Source organism: Theobroma umbraticum, unplaced genomic scaffold (assembly GCF_002168275.2).
Source record: "Theobroma umbraticum cultivar Fairchild unplaced genomic scaffold, ASM216827v3 scaffold_239.1, whole genome shotgun sequence".
In the NCBI taxonomy this organism is placed as follows: domain Eukaryota; kingdom Viridiplantae; phylum Streptophyta; class Magnoliopsida; order Malvales; family Malvaceae; genus Theobroma; species Theobroma umbraticum.
The window spans coordinates 445,442-466,766 of record NW_018397273.1 but is presented as its reverse complement, the minus strand read 5'-3'; the positions used below and the strand labels follow the sequence as shown (position 1 = coordinate 466,766).

At 33.9% G+C, this 21,325-nt stretch overlaps 3 protein-coding genes across 4 annotated transcripts; all 3 read right to left on the bottom strand.

Annotated features, from left to right (window-relative positions):
- Nucleotides 1-17: 17 nt before the first annotated feature.
- LOC110426979 (DEAD/DEAH box helicase) lies at nt 18-8,331 on the bottom strand. Of its 2 annotated transcripts, none has more exons than XM_021442331.2 (14): nt 7,403-8,331; nt 7,034-7,259; nt 6,560-6,781; nt 6,035-6,169; nt 5,507-5,631; nt 4,684-4,823; nt 4,186-4,256; nt 3,750-3,911; nt 3,250-3,336; nt 2,984-3,157; nt 2,639-2,683; nt 1,482-1,838; nt 835-1,189; nt 18-756 (listed from the first exon to the last, which is right to left on the bottom strand). In XM_021442331.2, exons 1-13 carry the CDS (start codon nt 8,038-8,040, stop codon nt 1,088-1,090), a joined length of 2,484 nt encoding a protein of 827 aa, XP_021298006.1. In that variant the 5' UTR covers nt 8,041-8,331; the 3' UTR covers nt 18-756; nt 835-1,087. The 2 variants fall into 2 exon arrangements, with proteins under 2 accessions (XP_021298006.1, XP_021298005.1); XM_021442330.2 differs by having other exon boundaries at nt 6,536-6,781; nt 7,403-8,330.
- Nucleotides 8,332-9,094: 763 nt separating this feature from the next.
- LOC110426854 (Bifunctional inhibitor/lipid-transfer protein/seed storage 2S albumin superfamily protein) lies at nt 9,095-9,935 on the bottom strand. Its single transcript, XM_021442161.2, has 2 exons — nt 9,567-9,935; nt 9,095-9,487 (listed from the first exon to the last, which is right to left on the bottom strand). The coding sequence occupies exons 1-2, from the start codon at nt 9,916-9,918 to the stop codon at nt 9,348-9,350; spliced, it is 492 nt and encodes a 163-aa protein (XP_021297836.1). The 5' UTR covers nt 9,919-9,935; the 3' UTR covers nt 9,095-9,347.
- A 969-nt stretch (nt 9,936-10,904) lies between these two features.
- KUP3 (K+ uptake transporter 3) lies at nt 10,905-16,854 on the bottom strand. The gene is made up of 9 exons (XM_021442160.1): nt 16,633-16,854; nt 15,084-15,324; nt 14,755-15,000; nt 13,963-14,013; nt 13,568-13,828; nt 13,411-13,463; nt 13,097-13,208; nt 12,756-13,010; nt 10,905-12,210 (listed from the first exon to the last, which is right to left on the bottom strand). Exons 1-9 carry the CDS (start codon nt 16,678-16,680, stop codon nt 11,123-11,125), a joined length of 2,355 nt encoding a protein of 784 aa, XP_021297835.1. The 5' UTR covers nt 16,681-16,854; the 3' UTR covers nt 10,905-11,122.
- Nucleotides 16,855-21,325: the final 4,471 nt, after the last annotated feature.

Here is a 21,325-nt window from a genome sequence, read left to right as displayed (position 1 = left end):
TAAAATCAATTAAGTCGATTAATAGTATTTTTTTTTTTACCTAATTGATCAATTTAACCGAGTCTTCCAACCTTCTCAGGCAATACCAAGTACAAACTACCTATCAAGTTCAGTGGCGGTGGCACCAACCAGTCAATGGCTCTGCTTCACACTCATGCCTGATTGCCAATTGCCTACATTGAGGATTAGCCTTTTTAATTTGTGAACATTCCATGCCTTAACTACTTTCCTTTTCTTTTTCTTGCTCTTGGTTAAAACCAATTCAACTAGAAAATACAAGAGAAAAAAAGCCCATTAAGATATCTGCAGAAAGCTGCAAACAAAGAATAATGTTATTGGCGGCTATAATCACTGCCCCTGTTTCATTCTTTTTCTTTTTCTTTGTTTTCCTTTTTCTGGATTTCCTGCGTAAAATTACATTTGTGAATGTTTATCTTCAAAAGAATGCGTGCAATCACTGCACAAAAGTATACACTCTTCCTGCCTCTTTCAATAATATATGTTGAGACCATTCTATACAGTGCCTCAACCTAACCTACTAATGACAATTAAACACTTACAGCTTCTATGTAATTGTTATGAGCAGCATGAACCTCCCTATGCTCTTTTTCAACTTCAGTATGTGTACATCCTTGAGATGATATGCTTACGGTAAGAGACCCACGTGACCAAATCGCACCATCATCAGAAAAAAGGCATCCGTTAAAGCAGAAGCAGAAGGAAATTGGCTTGCTTACTCTTGCAACCTTGCACAACCTGCAAAGGGAGAGTCAATCAGAGGCAGTTAATTAATATAATTAGGATGACAAACTGCGAAACTTTTCATTTTCTTACCTCAAAACAGTATCAGATTCTACCACGTTGAATACCATAACCTAAGTATCTATGAATGGCCACTGGTTTCTTTTCTTGTCTTGCATCCTCTTATGATTTATGCAATGGGCCAAAACGCATTGGAGCGCAACAGATTATGGGCTTTCCTTCTCATAAATTCATAGATTGCTTTGGTGAAACTATGCAATCTTGACCTTAATGGCAAGGGAAGCAACTAACAGAGAGTCGAACATACTATGCTCAACAAAGATATCTAATATTTAATAAGAGCAGGAAGTGAAGCATGAAGTTCTGCCAAGCATTGAAAGATCCAATTGAGCAGTTGCTCTCGTGGCAGCTCCAAAAGAAGTTCTGCCTGCAAAACACACAACAAAGATAAAGAAAAAGAGCATAAAGATATATTTAACTTCAAAAGAGGATTTCCAGATAAAAGTTCCCGCATGGTTTTGCTAGTCCACAATCGATGATGCTACATGTTTAGGTTCAAAACTTTTTATTTCCCAACATATTAAAGAACTTAATTGAGCCAAGGATGTTAGGTATTATCACTCTCTCGACAAGCATAGTGTGCTCGAGAGAGGTAAACCAGTCAACATTTGAACTGCTAATCACAGCCACAAACACCAAAAGAAATATTATATAATTACCTTTATTTGGTCTTCCTCAAAAAGCAAAGAGTTACGGTGCGCATCAGATGTCATGGAATCTGTCATCAGCTTGAAAACCCTCTTACTAATATTGGTTTCCATGCCAACCATCTTTCCTGAAGCATATATTCTGCTGATCCCAAGATCTGCGGCCATGCGCCGTACATAAAGCTTCTTCAAAAGAATTTCCATGGAATAAGGCTCTTTTCCATGTTGCCGTCGAAGATTCTCTGTAAATTGCACCAAACTCCAGATATCTTTCTCAGCTGCTTTCTCAGCTTCATTAATGATTTCCATGGGGTTCTCTAGATAATATATGTACTCAGAAGGGAGACGAGGGTTTATGCTTATATCAATCTAGCAATTACAAAATCACAAAAAACAAAGTCAGAATTCATATATTACTGTCATACATTGGTACAATTCAAGTTTACTCCAGATTGGATTCTCTTGTCCACCAACCAAAATCAAATATGGTGTGGTCTGTAAGCATACTCCTTAAAACTATAGTCAGGTTTACTTATGAAAGGAACTACAAGGAGGAACAAAATCAGCTATCAAATGAAATGATTATGTCACAAGGTGAAAAACAAGTCAAAGAAACAAAATTAAATGGATACACTTAAGAACGCGGCAAAATAGGCACATATTTACCTAATGCTTCCAAAAAAGATTAATTCTTATGTACCATTTGTCCTTTCTTAAAACTGCAGTAGGAACCAAACCCCATGTTTCCAAGCCATTGTTGATTTCCAACACTAGTCGAGAATTTAGCATTCAAACTCTTAGCCTCTCTCTTAAAGAGATAGCCTTGAATACAGCAGTTGTCTCTATTCTCAGATAAATGGGTGAGAAAAATGTACATTCAGTCATTCAGTCTCAATTAAGCATGTTTGTTTGCAATCCTTGACAACATAAAATAACATTATGCCCAATTTATGCGCTTGATGAAATCCTAATGAGGTTTCAAGCTTCTCCATGTTTTCCATACGATCACAACAAAAGCAGAACCCTACTAAAGCATAATGTATGATCTCATTTACAGTTTTTTTTTTTTGGTATAAATGATCTCATTTCCTTTATAGATAGTGATTGATGTTAAGAGCAGGCACATATTTTATTCTCTGATTATACAAATTTCAAAAGAAGTGAAATACCTGCACTGACTGGTAAGGAACTGAAACTACACGATGTTCTTCAACCTGGAAAGGGGGAGTTATAATGAGTGAAAGTCAGAAACTGCAAGCACAAAAATCTGAGACCAGTAGCTAGAAACCTGGAAAGCTTAAAAATAATGCATATAAACTATCAGCCCAGTAATTTCCTTCTTACTGATAGTGAAAAGCCTTGAAATTTTATCACATCTTCTAATTTTAACTAGTCGGATGAACATAGCAGAAGTTAGACTGGAAAAAAGAGAAGGCATCCGGTCGACACCTATATTTCGCAAACAGTTTAATTCATTTAATCAAACATTCAAAAGAAGTGGCTCCAGAACATACCTTGGACAAACTCTCAAAAAGCATTTCAAAGAAAAGATCAATGCCAACATTTCCAACATCCCCTGTCTGTTGCTCACCAAAGATGGTACCAAAGCCTCTGATACCCATGTCTCTCTCTGCAAGTTGAAAACCTTGGCCAAGTTCACGGCATTCTTCAAGAGCTGCAAGCCTCTCCTGAAGCACAACCATGATAATGCCATGTCATTTCTATAATTGTATTTCAGCGTATTTGACAATAAAAGTGAAGGCAGACACAGAATACATACCAATGCTTGGTCAGATAGCAAGGACTTATCAGGGTAAAATAAGTATGCATAAGCTTCTTTATCAGCCCGCCCAACCCTTCCCCGCAACTATTGAAATTGAAAGAATGATAACAACATTAACAGCGGAAAGAGAAGATGGGAAAAAAAAAACAGATATGATTTCATTTCCTCTGTTCTGTGAATGAATAATACTGTAGCAAGTAAAATAATGTGCATATATCCTTCAAGAACAATACAGAAAATTCTTTCATGGTTAAAGATAAAAGGTCACATGAATACACATACAGAGTCACATGTACTGCATAGAAGGACCATTAATTATGAACCATTGTTCCAGATAAAACAGAAAATGGAAAAGTTCTATAATCTACCATGATATTGGTGTATTTGCCCTTTACATAATTTTCTAGATAAAAACTTCCATAGTGCTCTTCAATGTATACTACATCTTTTACAATTCATAAGCACATGTGAGATACGAAAAGAAGAAAGTGCTAGACCTGATATAACTGTGCCAGGCCAAATTGTTGAACATCCTGAATGATGATAGTGTTTGCATTTTGAATGTCAAGCCCACTTTCAACGATATTTGTGCAGATAAGAATCTTAATATCACCCTGGGCAAATTTCTCCATGGTTTCCTCAAGCTGCTTGGAATATTGCTGCAAAAGGGACATATATGAGGTATGAAGAACCAAAATAATATCAATTGATAAAAAGAATAGATTTAACTTGGGTAAAATAGTATAAATTTAAGATTCTGAAAAGAAAGCATAAACTCCTCAAATTCAGACACTATCACATATATTATAAACAATTTAGTTTTCAAAAAACAACACTGGTAACACTCAAATTATTGTCTTGTGGCTTGTAAGTTCAGATTTCAGTAGCTTGCTGAAACTAAAACATAATTCAAATATTAAAAACTGGAAATACCTTCCCATGAGCAATAGCTATATCAACATCTGGAAATGATTGTTCAAGAAAATCCATCACTATTTCCAAGCCTGTTACATAAGAAAGGATGAAATCTATACACATAAACTGATTACTGAAACATAAAGCAACAACATATATATACCAGGGAAGATCTGCACAAAGCACCTTAGTTGCTATTAGCTGTTAGTCTTTGAGACCTTTTCTTATTTTTACTTTTTCCTCTTTTTTTGCATGTAACTAGGACTTTCAAATTCATCAAACGGACAAATCAGCTCTGTGATTCAAATTCATTAGACAATAATTATTTTCATGAATGCAGAGACCATAGATAGATATGATTATCAATATTAACATCTTACAAGAGCAGCAAACCAGAAATAAAAAATTTGCCGCAAACAAATACTACTACACAATTACACAACCATCCAGAGAATGACATGACAGCAAGAAAAGTCACAAGTGCTACAAATAGGAAAATGTGGATTAAGGCATTACCTTTAATACGAGGTAAGACATAAAATACTTGGCCACCACGGTCCAGCTCATACTGAATTGCCGCAATGACCTTTTCTTTACCAAATGCTGAAAGATGAGTTTTGATAGGAACCCTTTCTGGAGGTGGTGTTGAAATTAAACTGAAGGGAAGAAGGAGAGAAATGTATAGCACCATGATGTTATAAGACAATTAACCTAGATTGAAAGTGTCAGGAAAGGTCCCAATGCTATTAAAAGCTTGTTTCATTGCTTGCAGGTAATTTATTCAAGGCTCAGAATGAAATACAAACTAAATAGCTTCTGAATATGTTCTTCAAGAACAAGATATGATTCTAATAAGCAAGTCAATCTTTAATTAGACATACCGCCTGGCCCAGCTTCATGAAACCTATTTAAACAATATTCATCCCCAATCCATGAGGTGAATTGTACTCAACAACTTTATAAAAGTATGGCTACAGATGATCTGATTCCAAAATGTAATAAAGTAAGTGCAAACTAGTCCATTAGTCTATATTGTTCTACAATAATGACAAAGTTCCCATGTCCTAATAGATTCTGCCAAATCCACTGATTCATGTTTAAACAAAAATGTGCAAGGGAAGACTTGGCACTGATAAGATCTACATTGTGTACAAAATGTATTAGTCTTTTTTTCAGCTAAAATGTATCATCTGAGGCTTACATACATCAATGGCACAGTTAATATTGTACCTTTTTCACAAAGGCATTATAATAAACAAAGCAAAATGGACATCTGAATCCAGGATCGAATCCAGTACTGAAGATGCTTGAAATTCAAATTTTTGACATAATGTATTACCTGGCATCACGGAAACCGGTCAATGCTAAATAGAGTGTTCTGGGTATAGGTGTTGCAGAGAGAGTAAGAACGTCAACTGAAGTTTTAAAGGAAGCAATCTTCTCCTTTTGCTTGACACCAAACCTCTGTGTGGCAAAGAAACATACAAACAAGCAAATCAACCATCTCTCTGCAAGGCAGGCATGACACGTATGAGCTAAATGACTTGAGATTATTGCAAGGAATTCAGGCCAGTACAGATCTAAACACATGGTGGTTCCCTGAACCCCTTCATATATACAAACATGAAATGATAATGACACTAATTCCAACAGAAAATAATATTTTTTCATTATGTTTTATTGACTCAAAGATTATAAAGGAGGTCAAACCATAATCACGTACTCTGGTCCATTTACATAAAGAAATCTAAATCCTACAAGAATTGAAGTATAACAAAAGCTAAATGCTGGAAATCCTTTGGTAAATCTTTTGTCTATGCAGTCAAGGACTTGTTAAAAATGATATCAACAAGGATTGGAGGCAAACCTGTTCCTCATCAACTACAAGAAGGCCTAGATTATTATACACAACACGGCTTCCAAGAAGTGAGTGAGTTCCTACAATAATGGCCAGTTCACCCTTTTTTATCATCTTCAAATGCTCCTCTTTCTCTGCTTTAGTCTGCATGTCGTAATAGGTCTTGTCAATATCAAACAATCTCAGTTATAAAATATTCCAGTCCAGCATATTTTTTCCAATTATAGCAGAAGTGACAATACACCTGCACACGTCTTTACACTTTCAGATAAACTGTATCAACACAATATCATAACACAGTCTGTTGCTATTATCTGTTTATTTGGCAAGATGGAAACCAACCATATGCTTAAGAGGGGACTTTTAAAATGTTCTGGAGTAGAAAGCATGTCAACTTGAATTTTTCATCGCCAGTCCAGCACTTTTCCTCAAGTTTAAGTAAGATTTTAAACATATGATACCATTCTTAGTCAGAGAATGAGGTCAATCCAGTGAATAAACTTCTTGTACCTGAAACCGACTAAGAAGTCCAACCTTGATACTAGGATACTTGGAGAACCTCTCTGAAATGACATCAAAATGTTGCTTGGCTAAAACAATTGTGGGTGCCAATACCATAGCCTGCTTCCCTGCTGATACCACACAAAAGATGGCGCGTAATGCAACTTCCGTTTTTCCAAACCCAACATCTCCACATATTAATCGATCCATTGGAGTTTCTCTCCCTGTTAAGTCCTTCTCTACATCAATAAAAGCCTGTAACAAGGGACTCACTTTTGTTAGCAGGAAAAAGACATCCTACTCATCAAAGGGAATATCTGAACCTTATAGTGACTGCTGAAAAAGTAGTAATTTTTTTTTGGAAATGTGAGGCACTGACCCTTTTCAAAACAATCCAAAGCAATTAAAGAATAAGCGAGATTATTATTTGATTTCCTCATAACGGCACTTTAACTACTAAAGATGCAGCTGAGTAAGACAAAAAAGAGTAGAAATTTTGCAAGGTACCTGCTTTTGATCTGGTGTGGGTTTATAAGGAAACTGAGCTGCAAATTCAGCCATGGCAGGACTCTTTGGGTAAGGAGGTCTTCTTTGTTTCAGCCTATGTAAATAGAGCTCCATTAAATCTACAACCATCTTTTGAATCGCAACCTTCCCTTTGACCTTTCTCCTCTCCCATACACTAGTGTCGCTCAACTTGCTCAAAGTCCTAGGCTTTCTTGATTCATTTGGGCTGGAAATACAACCAAAACAAGCCTCAAAACACAGGATTGAAATTTGTTTTCAGATGTCAACTGCAACATTCTACCACGGGACAGGAGTAGCTATAAAAGTAGAATTAATCCAAAAGAAGAAAAAAGTGGCACAAAAACGTACAGATTATATCGATAGAGCATGCGAGCAGCCTGCTTAACAGGAAGCTTAGCCATACCATCAGCATACTCGATAAAGGCGTACTCAATGGGCTCAGTGGAACCCTTAGGCACATCGAACTTAATCCCAACGAATCTGCCAACACCCACTTTCTTGTGAACAACATAGTCCCCAGAACGCAGCGTGTAAGGATCAACCTTGTAGCTAAAAACGCCCCCTTCCTTTCTTTCCCTATCGCCTTTGAGCTTCTGCAATCCCCTCTGCTGCTGCTCCTTCACCAGCTGAATGTACTTGTCAGCCTCCTGGGAGTCCATTACAGGCCTTGTGGCCTCTCTCTTGCCGTGCTCACGGCGTATTCTTTCGTTGAGAATGGAGATGGCATCAGTCTCCAGCTCCACCTTTTCTCTTTTTAGAGCGAATTTGTGGGTGTCGAGACTGGAGATGGAGACTCCCCCTTGAGTGTAGACAGCCTGGGTGGTTAATAATGGAAATGAAGACCGATTATTGCGTCTCTGTTTGTGCACGTGTTTGTAGAGGAAAGAGCTGTCGACAGTGAAAAGGGTCCAGAGAGAAGGAGAAGAAGAGCTGAGTTTGAGTACGAGAGGCCTGGAGATATCTGGTACCGGAAGAAGGGAGGCCATCGTTGAAGAAGAAGTAAACTTCTAGAGAAAAGCAGAGAAATTGGGCATTTTTTGGACAAGAAGAAGTACACGAGCAGAGAGGATAAAGAAATGGGAGGTTTAAGAAGGGTTTTACAGTCTTAGAAAAAAACTTGGAATATTATCATTTATCAAGTGTTTCTTTTGTTTGTGGACAGATATTCTCTCTACTTTCGCACTTGGCCTTCTTTCACAAACCCAAATTTGTCCTCTTTCAGTCTTTCTCTTTGTCGGCGGTTGGCTCTTCACTCTCCTCAGCTGAAAGATAATAATAGATTTTCCTTCCCTTTCTTTTCCGTTCCTTTCCTTTCCTGGATTGTGGGAACCAATAATAGTATTTTTCTTTTAAACCATGCCTTCACCGTTACGGCTTTGTTACATATTAAACAGGATTGCCCACTCGCAAAATTTGCTTGATTGCATTAATTTAATTTGCTAATTTTACTGTGTCAACGGCTCTAATTTTGTTGATCGGACATTTGTTTTCTCTAAATGGAGATGTCCATGAGTATCTTGTCATCAAATTCAGTACATTGTCTAACTCCATTAAATAAAATTAAGATATCTTATAATTGAATTCAAGTAATAATTTTGAAGTAATTCTTATTTAATTTTAATTATATGTATTTTTTTTATTTATAAATTCTTTATATTACTCAATACTTATTAAAATTTATTAATGATTCTAAATATGATTTTGATTTTTAATTTTAATTTATTTTTATGAATTAATTTTAATTTATTAATTTAAATTTTATTAGTAATATATATATAAATTATTTTAAATTTATTTTAATAAAAAAATTAATGAATATGGGTACTTAACGGATAATGTTTAGAATATTGAGGCATGCTTTGGAGTAATAATTTAAAACATTAATCAAATTTTAAGATTCGACTATTTTATCAAATAATAAATAAATATGAGAAAACATTAAAAAAATTTTTGGAAGAGCACTTTCCAAACAAACAAAATGGTATTGATATTCCAGAATTGCTGGCATACTCTTAACATATTTTGAGGAGTTAAATAGCTTGGTAAATTTAGAAGGTACTTGAAGATTAACAAGAAATCATTTGCATTATTAATTACTAGTCGCCACCTTTCACAGATAAAACCCAAGCCAGGGTTGTATTTGAGTTATTATCAGCTTGATTTAATCAGCACACACTGAAAAGAACATAATATATATACTAGAAACTATAACAAATTAGCTTAATCATCTCCCAATTTCCAATATCTGATTGGAATCTCCATAACATTTTTGAATTGCCCCCCAAAAGGGATGTTAATGTGGCGTCGGGTACACCCACAAATTCTCAACAGTCATGCATATGGCTACGGCAATGACTATGGCTATGGCGCTATGTGGTGGGAATAACAGGACGCCGGGGGAATCTTCAGCTGAGTTCTTAGAATTTGGAGAACCTGAAACATCCCAACAAACAAATTTTATAGTTGTTCAACACGAGTAAGAAGCTCCGAATCATATCTAAGTCTTTTTTACCTGAGAGGCAAGCTAGTGGGTTGACATGCTGCCCACACCGTCCAGGCAACTGTTGTGCTTCGCTGATGTTGATGCCTGCTTGCTCTGCTTCTCTGCTACCCTCGTTGCTTATCATGCTACACAAGCATTCTGGTTTTGATTTGATCACGGATTTCAGAGGAGCACAACAGCTATCAGGCACATCTCGAGTTCCATTAAGGTAATTCAGGCAAGGAGCAAGCTGGTTTAGGCATGAGGAGGTGGAGGAGTCCTCACCTTGGCCCTGGCCCTGACCCTGACCCCATCCCTGCGGCACCAAACTTGCCAGCACAAATAGTAAAGTTACAAAGCACGCCCAAAGCTTCATCTTCATCCTGGTTTGCCTTCAATTCGATTTTGCCTACACTAGTACTTATATAGAACGATAGTGCTAATCCGGTATGTAAAGGCTTTAGGACTTATGAGTTGGTGATCCAACTCCTGCCATGCTAGTTGGCTCTTAACCTTTTATTTATTTATTTATTTATTTTGACTTGATCATTATGGTTTGGGGCTTGGGGACCAAGGGCTGACATTTGAAGGAGGGCGGCGGTGGCCGTTGGACAGGTGAAGCTACCTTCAAACTACTAAAAATGGAGCTTGTGGAGTATGTGGCGAACCTTTAAGAAATGCGCACCACACCATATATGGTAAGCAAACCTTATATAAACCGTCAGTCCTCGGATGAAGCGTCAGCCAATAGCAAATAGCAGGGCATGAGCCCAGATGTGCACTAGGTGGCTACACCTACGCGCCCATAGTGAATGTTCGCCATTGCTATGTCTAGTACTCCAGACTTTAGGCTATCCATCTGTAAATGGGGCTGAATTTCAGATCAGATAACTAAAAAAAGATGTTAAGTTCATAAACGTGAATACTAGACACCCTTAACTCTCACATGAAAGTCCTCTGAAAGCAACTTGTACCTGAAATTAACCTCTAGCTAGTGGATTAATTTCGCAACAAAAATGATCCATTCCTAGGCTAACCCCACCGAGCTGCCGTAGCAATCTAGGCTAAACCTTGCTAGGCGCTTCTCTTGATGCTTGATGTTTCCCCAGATCACCAACAGGTTAAAGCGCCTGATGTCCAATGTTTTTATTTTTGTCCGATAGTGCCATTGTCAGACTACATCTTGAGCTCGGGGAATAATCATGTGAATCATGGCCTGTTCACACAAGTGGAGGTTTAGCAATTCATGAACGTGGAGGGATTCGTGTCCAACTCTTTATCATACTTGCTGATGTTACTACTGTGTTGCTCCTAAATAAAATACATAAAGGTCCAGATCTCAAAGAAATATTAAACATTCTCTAGTCATCATCCGAAAACCATAACTTATCAGGTGAATAATAATAATAATAATGACTGATAATGTTATTTATCTATATACATGGAAAAGGTGAGTACCTAAAATGAAAGTTCCCTCAAGAAAAAACTATATCCAAATCGGATTGCAATGTGCCTTCATGTTCCTATGCAAAGGCAACAGCAACAGCTACCTCAACATCTAGCCATACAGATTCTTCCTCAAATGACTAAACATAGTATATCATTCCAACTTCGATGAGACTGATGTGAGGAATGTTTAGTGCCACAGCAGGGCCCCTGCAGTTCTTTCGGAGAAATGAATACCCCATATCAATCACAAGTTTTTTCAAAAATGATGAAGATCTCCTGGCCTTGACATATGAGTGACCCATTATATATGCAACCCCAGCTTCCTTTGCCTCGATTAAATCCATCAGCTCTTCCCTAACTAAAGGATCCATACCAGGATTTGGTGGTAGTTGAAATCTCACCTGGTGCCTCCTAACTGCCGGATTCTCATCATCGTAAGCAGATCGCAAGCTCTGTAGGGCTAAGGATTTGCTGCTTTGGATGCTGTTGCTAATAGTGAAATCCTCTATCTCAGAAACTATTAAACTTGAGCTTGATTGGATGGTTCTGGTACTTATAACAGCCATCCTCCCATCATATGAGGAACTCTCAGAACTACAAAATTGTGGTTCTCCAGCTTCCATCTGGATGAACTCTGCTATGCTTTGTATAAGCTGGTTCTCAAAATCCCCATCATCCCGTTGAATATCTTTGTAGCCATACCTGACAATGCACCTATACATACGATATGGCCTGGGGCAAATCCGACCAATAAGAAAGCGTTCTTCTGGTGATACATATGGAACTGGAACTGATTTCACACAAACAAAAACTAACACCTTATGGAATGCAGGTAGATTTGTGACAAAGTGGGAGAAGATTGCAGGGACTCCTGTTGCCAGTTCGGAGTATATGAGGCCTATTCCAGGCACACGGACAATACCAAGGCTAGGGCCCAAGCCAAGCAACCATTTCAATGATACTTTATTGTGCAGGTCAAAGTTGTACTTCTTGCGAGTCCCATAGTGCCAAATGTACATAACCATCATAAAGATGATAGACAGCACAAAAGGCACCCATCCTCCTTGAGGCACTTTCGTGAGTGCTGCTGATAAATAGACCCCTTCAGCAAACCAAAAGAACAGAAGGAACATTGCAGCAAGCAAAACGCTTTTCTGCCAAACAAAGGTTATCACAAGTGCCATGAGAAATGTTGTAATGAACATCACCGTCATGCATGCAAGTCCTGAAAACCATAACCAAATATGAAACATCAGCATGATAGTCAAGTGAGATAGGCAAGTTGATGCAAGTAGTTAAATTATCTCCAGAATCTGAACTATGTGATCAAGAACCGTACTCACAGTATATATAAACCAGAAGACATTACTAGACAAGTGTCTCAAGGCTGCTGGATATAAGAGGCTAAAAAATTATAATTATACTACAAATTTGTTAAGTTAGAAAGTTTTCTCCTTCAGCTACTTCTTTCTTCACATATTTTCCTCTATACGTTATTCTTTGCAGCCTCAGTATACATAATTGATCAACTTTACCCATGTAACAGAAAAGGAAGAACACAAGAAGTTCACTAGTTAATCATTCCAAGTTTAAACTCTAAAGAGCATATAACAAAGTCCATTGCCAGTGGCTGTGACTATAAGCAAGGAAAGGCATTCACAAAGATTGGCTTTAAGACTTGTTATAGGCACAAAATGTAATTATTATTAAATCATATTTTTCTCAAGAACATTTGAGGAGAAAGGGAGCATTTATTAGAGAATGAATTACCATAAGCATTTCCAATCAAAGTTGTATCTTGAAATCCAATAGTTATGGAAAGAGTAAGGATCATGAGTATCCAGTTTATTTCTGGGATGTAGATTTGGCCATATATATGTTTTGAGGTGTGAACAATTTTGACTCGAGGAAAGCATCCAAGCGCATGACATTGTTTGATTATAGAAAAAGTGGCAGTTATAACAGCCTGACTCCCAACAATAGCTGCAAGGGTGGCAATTACAAAGACAGGCCAAAATACAGGACCTGCAAGGATAAAAGAAAAAGTTATACAAACTTAAATGTTGTAACAACTTTTAGAAGCAAAACAGTTGATATCAGATTGCACTGACCAGGAATTGAGTCATAAAAACTGTTACGAATTGATAGGTTTCTTGACAAGAACGCAGCTTGACCCATGTATTGTACAACCAAACACGGATATATTACAAATGCAAATGCAAGCTGCACAGCCAGGAATATTATCAAATGTCTAACTTATATATCATTCAAAACACAAGTTCATTCTTAAGTTCACCTAATGTGGCTTAAGATGGCAAGGGTATAAGGCAAAATGGGTCTGGATAAAAGTCTTTTTCGACCCACAATCTATCATGAAACTTGGGGAGTGAAAAAAAATATGAACAAAAGGAGGAGTTACACTCACCCTAATTGATAAGGCAGTGAAATGACCAAGGTCTGCAAACATAGCTTCAGTACCTGGTGAGGCCCAAAAAATGCACATAATCAGCAAATTAAAATCAGCGACCACTAATATCAATAAAAGCCATGCTATATTCTGTTGATATCGAGATGCAACCTACCAGTTATTGAGAGAAGGATCCCTCCAAGAGAAATCCAGCCATCTTTACCAGTCTCTCTAAAGAACTTGATAATATAATATGGAGAAATTGCACAAATAATCTTTGGGTTCCAATGTATTATGTTGTACAAACCAATGGAAAAAATTGAGACCAGCCAGATGATCACAATCGGCGCAAACATAAATGCTACCCTGTGTGTGCCAAAATGCTGCAGAGCAAATAGGCCTACCAATATGACACAGGCAAGCAAGAGGACCTCACCTAGGTTGAAAATAAAGCCAATTTATTAAGCCAAAAAGGGAAATATCAAGAGAAATTATGAACCCAAAACTTAAAAGGATTAATTAGCAAAAAAAAAAAAAGGAAAAGAAAAACAAATTAGAGAGCTGAATTACCATTAGTTAGTTTATCTTCAGTAACTTTTAGCCCAGACACCGATGAGAGAACTGCAAATGCGAAAACATTTAATCCCTTAACCATGGCGAGAGACAGAGAGAGAGAAACAATTAATACAACCAGTTCCAGACAAAAAGACACAAGGTAGAGCAACAAAACAGTTGGAAATTTTACTTAATGATGAAATACAAGCATCAGTTCATGTCAAACAGTATCTACCTCTAAAGTCATGCAACTGTTTGACGAAAAGAGTGAATATGGAAGTCCATGTTAGTACCACTATAAATCATGAAAGTATTTCTGATGATTGGTCTCCATAACTAAATCATTGGAGGCCAAATCAACATAGTCATATATATCCTAACATGACATGCGGTGTTGCCACACTGATTGCATGGTCTGACAAATGGTTCAGCAAAGCAACTTCGAGGAAAAGGATGCTTTCAACTTTCCTCAACTAGTTTGGGACTAAAGATTTGTTAAATTGAGCCTTTAAGGTGTTAAGTATCAGCAGAGTTATTCCTTGGATTGTATCCATTGAAGTGTCCCGTAATGTTCATATGCACAACATCAGCAGAGTTATTCATATGAATGTCTTCTCAAGCTCACAACCTTCCTCCACAATCATATTGACATAATAAAAGCTAGAACCAATAATTTATATTATTGTCCCACATATGTTTAAGAGGAAATTACAGGAAGGAATAAGTATCGGACTTTATAATCCACAGCAGAAAGATGATAATCAAGGAATTTGAGAGTCAACTTTAGTTATCCAGTTTAATATCTACCTGATATTGCTGGAGTGAGCACACCATCACCTATGACCATAGAAGCACCAAAGAGTACCACAACAAGAAGGGCTGTCCTTAGCCTTTTATGTTTCTCCAAAAATCGCTTCAACGGAGAAGAACCAGCAGCCTGTGTCGAGGGCCCATATTTGTAGGTGGAGAGCTCTTCATCAGCTGCTTGCTGATTGGGAAGCAAGCTAAACTTTGCGTGCCTGCAAAGCAGCGAGTAAAGAGCAAAAGTGCCACCTGACAAGAATTGTTATAGATCAGCTTGAAAATGGTGAGTCAATAGGATATTTAATTTGATCTTATTAACAAGTGAATCATACCTTCACCGTTATCATCTGCACTCAGCAAGATAAACACATATTTGAGAAGGGGTATCAATGTAAGGGTCCAAAAAATCAAGGAAAACGCTCCGAATATTGCTTCTTCATTTTGATGATTCTGCAACTTCCCTATGAATGTGCTTGAGTAAACATAAAGAGGTGAAGTGCTCAGGTCTCCATACACCACCCCCAAGCTCTGGTACGCTAATATTAGGTTCCTCGAGAGGTTGACCCATGAAAGCTGCAAAAGTGATACAGGTACTTAATAATTTACAGTTTCAAAGAAGAACACAAAGGTTTTGCCATGATTAATGTCAAAAGATACCGAAAACTAAAACTCCAGGAAAGTCAAGCAGTGGTCAATACACAGAATATTAAGAAGAAAAAGGAAATCTAAATTAAAAAAACAATTGGGGAAAGTAGTCCAATTTTAGGATTTAACACCAAACAAAAACCAAAGTCATCATATGCATAGTACAAATTGTTGCTATGCCCTCATGTTAGTTTTCAAGAAGTTGTTTTGACAACAGTGGTCATTAGATATAAGATTTTGCTGCAGTAATCAGCATGGAACTTTTAAGCATTGTTCAAGTCGGAATAGGACATGCTGATTATGCAGGATAGGATAGTTGTCCTTGTCCCCCGGAATAATACTTTTCCATCTTCCATTTCGTGACAGTGGGGCGATGAAATAGCAGGTCAAAACTTCAGTATGTCCAATCTTATAAATTGCGAAGGTCAAAAGAGCTGCTCTAATCAACGGGGAAGCCAAAAGAAGTTCAAAAAAAAAAAAAAAGAATTGCAGGTGCAATTAGTAAAAGGTGAGATCTTTATCCAATGAAACAGTTAAACTATCCTATTATGCCACAGAATTAGAACTTAGAACTAGAATCCGGAAATTAGTTTATAACCGATAACAATCTATTCTAGCAAAATGAACAACTGAATCTTCATTTAACCTTCTCATGGTAGGTTTATGGATCTATCAGGAGAACTCAAAATATTTCAAATTTATATCGCTATATCAGAAGACATGCTTGCCCCAAGTCAAACAAGTAAAAAAAGTAAACAAACATCGTATATGATTATGATATAAAGGAGTCGACCTCTTATTAGTAATAGTAAATCCTCGTATAAAATTTAAAAAAGAAAAAGAAAAAAAGATAAGAAACAATCAATCACATGGAAAACAAACTAAGTTAAAAATCAGCAAAGGGTAGGTTGCCAACAGCAGAACAGAGTTGGATTGATTCGTAGACGAAAATCTACGCTCACTTAAGAGTGGAATTCAGGAACACAAGTTCCGGATACAAAAACAAAGATTACAATAAAGAAATGAAGCAGCGGTGTCTAGGGAGAGCGACGACGACAGCTGAAGAGCGGAGCTCAGATTGAGAAGGATTAGATAAGTTAGTTTGAGAGAAGAAAGATGAAACCCAAAGATTCTAAAGCATCGCAAAACAAGCAGATTACGAATGAGAAATGAACATCAAACGCACAAGAACAATATTCAAAAATTTTAAATTAAAAAATTAAAAAAAACCCTAACCGAGGAAGGATTTCGAATAGGAGTCGAGATTCCATATTCTGGCTCCATGGATAGCTTCCTAAAACTAACAATCTCTCTCAGTTTTTGCTTTTGATTTTCCAATAAAGAAAAGAACAAAAAAATAAACAGACACTGCTTATAGTCGTAGCTCCTCCTAAGTAGCAGCAAAGCTGAGCGCCCAAGGAGTTTCAATTGCGATTTTGTGTGGCCAATATATCTTTTCCCAAGTCCCCAACGAACCACCCATGCCTTCAACTACGACTATTATTTTATTTTTTATTTTTTATTTTTTATTTTTTATTTTTATTATTATTTCAAGTAAATTTCACTTACAGCCTTTCCCTTAACATCTCGTAATTTTTTTTATTTAATACTCTATGAATCACCGATTAACGCCTTATAAATAAATAATTTTCGTTTTCATAAAGATGAAGCTGTTATTTTATTAATTTAATTATTAAAGTATTTACAAATCAAAATTAATTAATTTGTTCATATTTTAAAATATTTGTATAACTTTTTTGAATAAAATTAACAATTTAATTATGAAATACTAATTAGGGAAAAAAACATTGACATGGTGTTAATTAAAAAAAAAGTCACAAAGTACTTTATAAAATAAAATTAAACCCCCAATGAATGTGGTTGGAACTTATCTATTATTTAGTTCCATTATTATTTTGGGTACATTTTACATAACATCTTATAAATAATTTTTGTTTTCGTAAATATTCAATAAAAATATTTATATAATTTTATTTAATAAAATTTAACAGTTTAATCAAGAAATATTAGTTAAAAAGTCAATGTACATTGACACAATGTTAATTAAAAGTGAAGTTGAAATTTAGCTATTGTTTATTTAGTTGAAATGAGCACTTTGTGATGCAGTACTTGAGACGCGCTGCGTGGAGCGTGTAACGCAGTTCCCGCACGTGCTGCACGACATTTCCCTGGATGGGGTCCAGTGGCATCATCATTTCATGGGTGTAATGAAATCTTCTAATTCGTAATGAATGCAGCTTCCACTTGGCCTCCCATTACCACATTCCACTATAGATGCATAGTAAGCACAAGGAATCAAAATATTGAACATTGAAAGGTGTCAAATAGTAAGTGGTGCCATCTCATTCCCTCTTTTAATTACTTTTAAATAAACATTTATGACAAATAAAATTGTACCAGCTATCACTCAGTGCGTAAGTATCGAGAATTTTATCTTTTTTTGTATAAATTAATTTATCTAGATCGGTTTACTCTATTATTTTGATTTAAATGAAGGGTACTTTGCAGGTATGTTATAAACATAAATATAATATTTATATTTTATAAGATGTTTTTTTAAAAAATATATTATTAATAATTATTTTTGTCGATCAATTCGATTATAAATTTTATATAGCAGAAATTAATTGAAATAACTAAATAAATTGTTTTGGTGAATCGATTAATATCAAAACTTAAAAAATCAATTTCGTCAAGTGATAGCTTCGATTTTAAATTTTAAAAAATTATCTGAATTATAATAAAATTAATTTATTTTGATAAATTAAATAGATTATTGTAATTTTAATGAAGGGTATTTCATGTATGGATTAAGCATCATTAGAATATTTTTATATAAAAGAAGTATTTTTAACAAATATATTATTAATAATTAATTTTTTGATTGATTTAATTTTAAATTTTAGATATCAAAAATCGACTAAAATAACTAAATAAATTCCTTGTGTGCATTGACTAACATGGGAATTGAAAAAAAATCAATTTGAATTAATGGAATTGAATCAATTTAAATATATTATTTGGATTTGAAACTATAAATGTTTACCCTAATCTAATCTAAAGACTAAACAAACCAAAGTCAAAGTCAAATGTCAAGCCATTTAATGAAATCCAATCGAACGTGTTTTCAGCTACTTATAGATGCCACAAGTCTTAAATATTGACGGTCCAGCTCCACTCCTGTCTGTTACTATGATGAATACAAAGTTAGGCAATTGATTTCCATTCAATGATCGCACTTTAGCAACACTGCTTGTCTTCCAAAGTCAATGCGGAAAGCTGGGCCAGCCAATTACGATTCTTGACTCTTCGAGGATCCCAAGCGTACTTAGGGTACGGCCCTAACCACCCAACTTCATCTTGACTCTTACCTTTGCCGCCCCTAAATTATTAATTAATATCACTAAAATTATATAAAAAAATATTTAATCTTTTAAATTTTAATCAAAATTATATAAAAAATTATTAATTTTTAATTAGATATTTTATTTTAAAATAATATTTTTTATTAAACATATAAATCTAGCAGTTAGTCAATTGTTAATATTTTTATCAATTTATTGAATAAGAATAAATAGATAATATTATTATGAATTAATTTTTATAACTATTATATAATTTTATTTTTTTATTAATTAAAAAAAAACTCCCCATTAAGGGTCATCGGAGCTCCCTTGAGGAGCAACGATCAATGCTTTTTTTATTTTTTTAAATAATAATTTTTTAAATTAATAAAAAAAGATATTTTAATCTTTCATAACTTTGTCAATGGTGTTTATACTATTGAGATAAAGTGTCCATTTCAAAAATAATAGATCTTTATATAATTTCGATCAAAACTTAAAAAAATCGAGATATTTTATCCAAATTATATATGTTTTCATGACTCATCATTGGTGTTTTTTTTCCTTTTATTATTATTACATAATTTATATTAAAATTATAAAAAAATTAAATTTATCCACCATGTTATTGTAATTGATGTTATTGTTCATGATGCCTTTTGTTTTGTAGTTTGTAATTTTTTAATCAATAATAGTTCAAGTAATTCAAAAATTATGAGATATGAGTAAAAGTTTATTCATATAAAAATCATATATATATATATATATATATATATAGTCATGATGATGTTGCAACTCAAAAAAGTGGACAAATTGTTAGCGGAAACAATTTTATTTCATTTTATTTTACTTTAATATAAATAAATATAGAATTAATTAAATAAAGGTATAATATTTTAAAAAAATTTAAATTAATCAAAAAAATTTAATTAATTTTTTTATATTTAATTAAGTTTTTATACTTTTATTTTGAATTAAATAGACCAATATAACTAAAGATGGATGAACCTACATTAACAAAAGTGGTGTCACATGACACCACCTATTCAATGAAAGGTCATAACTTTATATTTATTATATTACTTATGCTAGAGTTTTTGTGTAATTAATGATATTAATGATCTCATTAATTTTTTTTTAATTTTATAAAGAGTAGGGTCAAAAACTTCAAATCAAAATGAATTTATCAATATGTAATTTATATACTAATATTTAAATACTACATGAAAAGATAAAAAATGGTCTTTTATAATTTAAGATTTTATTAAATAAATCAAAACTAAAACTACTTTCCCTCTTTCTCCAAAAATTCAAATATACTCTTAAAGACAACAATGACACTTCCTCTTCTTTGTTTTTTAGTTGTGTTTTTCATTCTCTCAAAACAATTCATCTAAGTTTCAACTGAAAGTTATTTTCAACCTAAATTAAAAATTTAAATATTTCATATCTAAATTTTTTGATTAATTTAATAGTTTGAGTTAATAATTACAATTCAGTTAATTAAAAATAGTATTGCATGTCAAATAATATCTTGAAATATTAAATGAATATACTAAATTTATATTTTCTTTAATTTAATGTTAAAACTTCTAGTTTATGGATTTTAATATATTTATATTTTTTAATTATTATTATTATTATTTTAGTTACGAAACTACTCAAAAAAATTCTTGGGTTTACTCCTATGATTAACGATTGTTAGTTAAAATGACAATTATCATTTTATGTTACATAGTACTAGTGTGACATGCTGATATATTATAGTGAATAATAATATAACTACATGGTATTCTGCACCCTCTATACTAATATTTTATAATATGACAAGTACATTTTGACTAAGAATAATTAGTATTTGATTCAAAATAAATGTATAAAATTTAGTTAAACTAAATAAAAGAATAAGAGTTTATTTGAATATTTTTAACTAGTTTAAAGACATTTGAAAGTATTATTTCTTAAATGAATAAGTAAATGCTCATGACGAATAAGTATGTGTAGTACTCCTTTCATCTCATTTTTTTAAAAATGTATTAAAATGAAATTATTTTTTTATTTTAAAATACTTAATATTTTTACTTTTTTATGTCATAAATTTATTTTTTTATTTTTTAAAATTAAAAATTATTAAACATTCATAATATAAAAGTATACTAAAATAAAAAATTTTATCTTAATTTGTATGAAAATAAAATGAAAACAAATATTTAGAAATGAAAAAGATAATATTATATCATATAGGATTGAGATATAAGCAGGGCGGAGCTAGTCAATTTTTATTAGGAGAGCCAAAGGTTAAGAAGAATAAAAGTTAAAAAATTTTAGAGCTAATATATTAAACTTAACTGTTAATAATCAAAAGATTTATAATAGACAATAATTTTATATAACATATATATCTAAAGAAACAAAAAGAAAAAAGCTTATACTTTAGAAAAATTTTGTTCGACAATAGTAATATCTTTCTTAATATAAATAACTAAATTATTTGTAAGAAACTTATTATTCATTTTGTTTCGGAGTATTGTCTTTCTCAATATAAACGATTAAAAAATTAATGT

What these genes read in the sequence shown, in the direction of transcription:
- LOC110426854 (XM_021442161.2), bottom strand. Translation starts at nt 9,918, where the DNA reads ATGAAGATGAAGCTTTGGGCGTGCTTTGTAACTTTACTATTTGTGCTG. An exon ending in CCCACTAGCTTGCCTCTCAG is followed by an intron (nt 9,488 to 9,566) that starts GTAAAAAAGACT and finishes GGGATGTTTCAG; the next exon opens with GTTCTCCAAATTCTAAGAAC.
- LOC110426979 (XM_021442330.2), bottom strand. Translation starts at nt 8,040, where the DNA reads ATGGCCTCCCTTCTTCCGGTACCAGATATCTCCAGGCCTCTCGTACTC. An exon ending in ACCGGTTTCCGTGATGCCAG is followed by an intron (nt 4,824 to 5,506) that starts GTAATACATTAT and finishes TCTTCCCTTCAG; the next exon opens with TTTAATTTCAACACCACCTC. An exon ending in TGCTATCTGACCAAGCATTG is followed by an intron (nt 3,158 to 3,249) that starts GTATGTATTCTG and finishes GTTGTGCTTCAG; the next exon opens with GAGAGGCTTGCAGCTCTTGA.
- KUP3 (XM_021442160.1), bottom strand. Translation starts at nt 16,680, where the DNA reads ATGGAGCCAGAATATGGAATCTCGACTCCTATTCGAAATCCTTCCTCG. An exon ending in TGAAGATAAACTAACTAATG is followed by an intron (nt 13,829 to 13,962) that starts GTAATTCAGCTC and finishes TTTTCAACCTAG; the next exon opens with GTGAGGTCCTCTTGCTTGCC. An exon ending in TTTTTATGACTCAATTCCTG is followed by an intron (nt 13,011 to 13,096) that starts GTCAGTGCAATC and finishes TTATCCTTGCAG; the next exon opens with GTCCTGTATTTTGGCCTGTC.